The 6,835-nt window shown below is 42.9% G+C and overlaps 1 protein-coding gene across 1 annotated transcript in view; it reads right to left on the bottom strand.

Annotated features, from left to right (window-relative positions):
* Positions 1 to 531: 531 nt before the first annotated feature.
* The window catches only part of plxdc1 (plexin domain containing 1), a 72,947-nt gene continuing 66,643 nt past the window's right edge, over positions 532 to 6,835 (bottom strand). Inside the window, exons 6-12 of the mRNA XM_038990447.1 lie at positions 3,338 to 3,437; positions 3,086 to 3,181; positions 2,852 to 2,933; positions 2,487 to 2,547; positions 2,247 to 2,373; positions 1,041 to 1,198; positions 532 to 657 (exon numbers count right to left, since the gene is read on the bottom strand). Of these exons, the coding sequence (XP_038846375.1) occupies positions 532 to 657; positions 1,041 to 1,198; positions 2,247 to 2,373; positions 2,487 to 2,547; positions 2,852 to 2,933; positions 3,086 to 3,181; positions 3,338 to 3,437 (750 nt within the window). The remainder of the gene's footprint in view (positions 658 to 1,040; positions 1,199 to 2,246; positions 2,374 to 2,486; positions 2,548 to 2,851; positions 2,934 to 3,085; positions 3,182 to 3,337; positions 3,438 to 6,835) is intronic.

Raw genomic sequence — 6,835 nt, 5'->3', positions numbered from 1 at the left:
ATAAATTAGAAAACATTTTTAAAAAATGGTTTATGCTTTGTCATTATGGGGTATTGTGTGTAGATTGATGAGAGAAAAAAAACTATTAAATCAATTTTAGAGTCAGGCTGTACCGTAACAAAATGTGGAAAAAGCCAAGGGGTCTGAATACTTTCCGAAGGCACTGTAGGCCCTCCTTCCTCGAAGTTATCGCTGATCTGATATGATATGATTGGTGAAATCAATGTAGTGGACTACTTGCTCACCTATCAAATTATGCTAGATTTGTGCTTACCTCAAGGAAGGGAAGGAGGAAGAATATATTATTAGAGTATTCAAACAGGGCCATAGACAGCTGCTGCATGTTGGACAGGCGAAGAGCGAGAGACACAGAAAAAACAGACAAAGTACTGTTCTCTACAAGCAGTTACACATTGTCCACCATAGTAGGAATAAGGGAAGTTTTGCATTTCTGTCCTCTCTAGTTCCTTATTTAATCCCCAAAATGGCGCTCACTCTCTTGTCCAACTTTGCCCTGGAAGTCCAGCCTACTTAGCAGCACTGTTCGGCCTCAATGAAGCCCTCCTTATCGTGACCCCCAAGCTCCACCTCAGCATAGGTGGAGTGACAGCTCTGGTTGCGGAACTTCATAGATGGCCAGTAGTTATTGGTGTGTCGCTGTGAACGACAGACATTTGACCCAACCAGGATTAGTCAAGTCCATGAGTACAGTACAGCCCTAGACACAGGTTGTGTTCAGTAGGGAACAACCGTTTTGAAACGGGGTGAAACGGGGAGGTTCTACCTGAACGTGTCCAATAAAAACGCAGATTTTTGTTTCCGGCTCCAGTGTGCCTTACTGAACACGACCCAGCACATCTGGCCCTCAAGGGCCGAAATCCTGCTGCCTATCGTTTCTTTGTGGCATGTAATTAATCTTTTCATGCAGTTGATCATAGCTTAAATTGAGTCATGCATCCCTGCTCTAGGCATTTCTATATAATAACAGAGCATTCAGGTGTAATTGATCTAATTCTGTCAGGGCCTGCTCTCAGTCTCACCTGCATGAGGTAGAATGGAGGAGCAACAGTGGGGTGTGTGTTGATATAGTAGACAGCCAAAAGGGTTAAGGCTACCAGCAGAATGAGGGCTGCCACCACACCTGCAATAATCGCAGTGTGCTCTGTCCGTTCCTGGTGCGGAGGACCTGTTTGCAAGTCTGAGAGAAAAGGAAAGTGAGGTAATGCCAATTATTATAATCATTGGAATGATTGTGAATAAGAATTGCTAATGTCAAATGAAATTAGACCTAGTCTACCCTGCTACGCTTGATAAAATGGCTAATGGAGAAGGGAAGGTGCCCACGACAGGATACATACAGTACAGACAAACAGTTAGCCAGCTTCACTTGCACATTAGCGACAGTTATAGGACAAAAACACATCACAAAGACAGAAAAACAAAAGACTTACAGTACAACACAATGAACTCAAGACTCTAGCAGCATTCCAATTTGCCTGGAATTGTTGGTGATAATAAAGGCTTGGAACAGCCAGGATATTGTCTTTCAGTAGGTAGCGCACTAAAATGTATATTTTATTCATAGTTGCATTCAGGATCTTTTTTTCTACATTTTTTACTGAGTTTATCCTCTCAGTGGCTCAGTCAAGTCTATGGTCAGTGCTTCCGGGTAAGGGTAACACTACTCACAACCAGGCAGCCTCACTGACCTATGCAAAACACCCACATAGCCAACCAACTACAAGCCAACTCACCACCACCATTGTAGCGAATGAAAAGTTTGGTGTCATCTGTGGACAAAAAGAGAGTATTGTTGTACAGACACATGAGATGGGAAGAGCTAGACGGACATAGAGAAACAAATCGACAGACAGACAGAACCCAGACAACAGAATGCAAGCACAGAAAGCATGGATTGGCATCTCACTATATTTATCAATCTTTCGAGGGTGGATTTGGGTTGCAGCTACATAGCGAAACTTGAAATGTCTCCTTATAATTATACTACGGTGTCTTTAAAAACATAGGGAGAAAAACATTTAAATCTGGAAATTGTTAAATGTCTCAACCTGGCAACATTGATTTCCTATGTCGGCATTGGACTGGACCATTTATTTGGGCTGGACCATACTATCTTTCATAAACTAATCGGGGTGTGCTGATTTGGTATGTGAGTGGCCAGCAACCCTGGGCACCACTATAACTCAGACCCAGCAGACGGGTGGTGCTTTCGGCCCCCAACTCACCCTCAGTGACGGGGATATCTGAGAGCACTGCAGGGGAGGGCGTGGGCTCTGGGGCCGAGTGGTTGAAGGACCCCGTGGAACCCTCAGGGCCACCCTGAGTGTAGTCCTCACAAGTGCCCTCTTTTGCCTGAAAGAAAGTTACAAAAGAACATTGCCAGTGGAGGGGGAGTAACGGTTGTTCGATGTAATTTGTCGATGTCATTTCTGCTTTTTCGGCCCAACGATCTAATACCATCTCACCTCTTCAGGACAGTTGTAGTCGAGCCACTCCTGTCTGTGACGATCAATTCCATCGGAGCATCTGAAATACATGTGGAGAGGACAGCGAGAGACGACAATTATGCAGTATAATTCACAATACTACACTAATAAACCATTTTTACATCTCATGTTAGTCTTTCTTACATGACATTAAGTCTAACACTCACATGTATACATACACATGCAAAATCATGCAAACTCACACACACACACACACACACACACACACACACACACACACACACACACACACACACACACACACACACACACACACACACACACACACACACACACACACACACACACACACACACACACACACACACACACACACACCTCACCTTTGCAGTGTGTTGCACCAACCACAGCCATTTGTCAGGTTGGATATGAGACAGAGTTCACAGGTGGTGTGTTGGAGACATGCTGGGAAAATAAGACAAGTGATCCATTACAACTTTTACAGGCTTGTATTCAGTGGGGGGGGGGGGGGGGGGGGGGGGGGGGGGGCGTGAAACTGCCATCATGATGTCACAAGTTTGGCCGAGTAGGGGTCTGTGAGCACAGTGCATACTCACTGGGCAATGGAGTGAACTCAAAGGCAGAGTGATTGATGATCTTGGTGGTGTCAATCTCTACTCTATGGTACTCATAGATGGTCCGCCGTCTTGCGTCTATAGAGAGGAAATCAAGTAGAAGTAGGGCCAGTATTTTTGACCTTGTGACATTCACACAAATAACATTGACGGTCCGTCTAAAACTGGTCTGGGTACAGTAGAGAGGGAAGGATATTGGATGGCAGGTGTGAGTGTAGTCTTGTTGTGACTGACCTGAGGACTGTGGAGAGGGGAGGAGGGCCATGAACGCGTCAGACAGGCCCACCTTCACTGGGTGTTCAGTGGAGTTGATCTTCTCTACTGGCAAAGGAACCTAAAGGAGCAGGAGAAGGAGGGAATCAAAGACTGGAGAGTTGGCTTTTGCGTTTTTACACACAAGATGACTTTGGGAGACTGGTTGAGATATTCCCATTTTGAGCTAGGGTGCGCCTACAGTGATCAACAACATGTTCGAAAATCCTAACCTGTTGTCGTGAGTGGTCCACGTCTCCGAGTGAGTATTATTTTATGTCTATAAAAAGAGGGCAGCTATCTATGGCTACAGCTAGCCTTTCTGCCGCACTGTGCCCATCTCTTTCAGTGTTTGGATAAGAGGATAACTTAAACAAGGCCATACACATTTTATTAACGGTTTAACAGAATTCATATTTTTTTTAAGTGAGGTGAGCAAGCGAATAAACAAAATACAAAATAAAGTTGAACCCATTGTACAAAATACTAAACAACCTCAGTACAACACCTAGTGTTCACACCAAGCGACCTCACAAAAACATTGTATAACTGTTTTGGAATGACAGTCACAGGGACCAGGGTTTGAGTCCCAGTCAGGGTACCCCTACATTGGTGTCAGGTGTTGGATAGCACCTTTGAAAGCATGGCTGAATCTCAAACCGAACACTTAGCTCCTAAGCCCTTCATTGAGTGGCCACTAGCTGATGTGTTTGACAGTGATCACTCGAGTCTGCAAGTGTTTTGGCCAAAATGAGCATTGAGACGATGGGCACTCAACTTCCCAACTGCCGCTTATCAATATTCCAAAATTCCCGAAATCCATTCATGAGCATTCTCCCGCGACCTGTCTTGTAGTAGCATATATATAGTATACAGTGCCTTACAAAAGTATTCAGACCCCTTGGATTTCTTCACATTTTATTGTGTTACAACGTTGTGTTACAACACAATTGTGTTACAATTGATGTAATTGTCTTTTTTGTCAACAATCTACTCAAAATACTCTGTAAGGTCAAAGTTGAAGATGTTTTGTCATTGCATGAGTATTCAGTAAAATGTTGCTTAACAAATCGCATAACAAGTTAGATAATAAGGGTTGACATGATTTTTGAATGACTAACCCTTCTTCTGTCCCCCATACATACAACATCTGTAAGGTCCCTCAGTCACGTATTGCATTTAAAGCACAGATTCAACTACAAAAGACCAGGGAATTTTTCGAAAGCCTCAAATATGTGATTGGTAGATGGGTAACAATAACAAATCAGACATTGAATATATCTTTAAGCATAGCATGGTCATATGCTGTGGATGATGTATTAAACCACCCAGACACATCAAAGATACAGTCGTCCTTCTGATCTGAGCTGCAGGACAGGAATGAAACTGCTCAGGAATGTTACCATGAGGCCATTGTTGATTTGAAAACATTTACAGAGTTCAATGGCTGTGATGAGAGGATAGATCAACAACATTGTAGTGACTCCATAATAATACATAATAGACTTAAATGACAGAGTAAAAATAAGAATACAAATATTCAGAATAAAAATATTCTAAAACATGCATCATGGATGCCCCTCAAACTCAACTCTGGACCTCGAAGCCAGTTCCACTGCTTTTTTTAATTACATTTCCCCCTCTAATCAGGGACTGATTTAAACCAGGAACACCAGGTGTGTGCAATTAGCTATCTGCTAGAACAGAAACCAGCCGGCTCTGGACCTCTTAGGGTAAAAGTTGAATACCCCTGGTGTTTGCAACAAGACAGTAAAGTAATACTGCAAAAAAACGAAATGCAAAGCCTTATGTTTGAGGCAAATCCAACACTCTACATCACTGAGTAACTGCCTACTTATTAAGCATGGTGTTGGCTGCATCATGGTATAGGTATGCTTGACATTTCCAAATACTGGGGAGTTTTTCAGGATAAAAACCAACAGGATGGAGCTAAGCAAAAGCACAATCCTAGTGGAAAAGCTGCTTCAGTCAAATAAAATAATAATGCACAAACAAAATAAAATTGTATTTGTCCCGTGCTTCGTAAACAACAGGTGTAGACTGTGAAATACTTACTTACGGGCCCTTCCCAACAATGCGGAGAGAAAGAAAATAGATCAATAATAGAAAAGTTAAACAATAATAATAAAAGTAACAATAAATGCTCCCGTTTCAACTGTTCTGCCTGCGGCTATAGAAACCTGACCTGTCCACCGGACGTGCTACCTGTCCCAGACCTGCTACCTGTCCCAGACCTGCTGTTTTCAACTCTCTAGAGACAGCAGGAGCGGTAGAGATACTCTCAGTGATCGGCTATGAAAAGCCAACTGACATTTACTCCTGAGGTGCTGACATGTTGCACCCTCGACAACTACTGTGATTATTATTATTTGACCATGCTGGTCATTTATGAACATTTGAACTTCTTGGCCATGTTCTGTTATAATCTCCACCCGGCACAGCCAGAAGAGGACTGACCAGCCCTCATAGCCTGGTTCCTCTCTAGGTTTCTTCCTAGGTTTTGGCCTTTCTAGGGAGTTTCTCCTAGCCACCGTGCTTCTACACCTGCATTGCTTGCTGTTTGGGGTTTCTGTACAGCACTTTGAGATATCAGCTGATGTAAGAAGGGCTAGATAAATACATTTGATTTGATTTGAATAAATACACGAGTAACGATAACTTGGATATATATTTACGAGGTACACGTAATGAGTCGATGTGCAGGGGTATGAGGTGAATGAGGTAGATATGTACATCAGTGAGCTCCAAAGGTATTGAGACAGTGACCCATTTTTTGTTTCTTTGCCTCTGCACTCCAGCACTTGGATTTGAAACTATACACTTCTACATTAATGTGAATGCTACCATGATTACGGATAGTCCTGAATGAATCGTGAATAATGACAAGTGAGAAAGTTACAGAAGCACAAATATCATACCCCTCCAAAAATGCTAACCTCCCGTCATTGTAATGTTGAGAGGTTAGCATGTCTTGGGGGTATGATGTATGATATTTGTGCGTCTGTAACTTTCTCACTCGTCATTATTCACGATTCATGTTCACGATTCTGTTCTTATTTACAATAAAAGTGATTCTGAAATGATACAATACATTATTTACCATTTCTTTTGGGAACAAAATAATGTGAAACCCAACCAAAACATACAGCAAATGTATCCAACAAGTTTGTAGAGTCACAAGCTGTCACGACTTCCGCCGAAGTTGGCTCCCCTGCCTGTTCGGGCGGTGCTCGGAGGTCGTCGTCACCGGCCTACAAGCCGCCACCGATCCCTTTTTGTCTGTTTGTTTTGTCTTATTAGTTGCACCTGTGTTTATTTGTGTGCTTGATGGGCTTCCTTATTTAAAGTACGTTTACCCGCCCTTGTTTTGTGCGGGATTATTCTTGTGTTACGTGTGTGCGTTATTTAGGTGTGTTCGTGTTCTACACCTGGTACCCTGTGTTTTGGGTGGTCCATTTA

This window comes from Salvelinus namaycush, chromosome 4, assembly GCF_016432855.1.
Source record: "Salvelinus namaycush isolate Seneca chromosome 4, SaNama_1.0, whole genome shotgun sequence".
In the NCBI taxonomy this organism is placed as follows: domain Eukaryota; kingdom Metazoa; phylum Chordata; class Actinopteri; order Salmoniformes; family Salmonidae; genus Salvelinus; species Salvelinus namaycush.
This window is presented reverse-complemented; position numbering and strand designations above follow the sequence as displayed.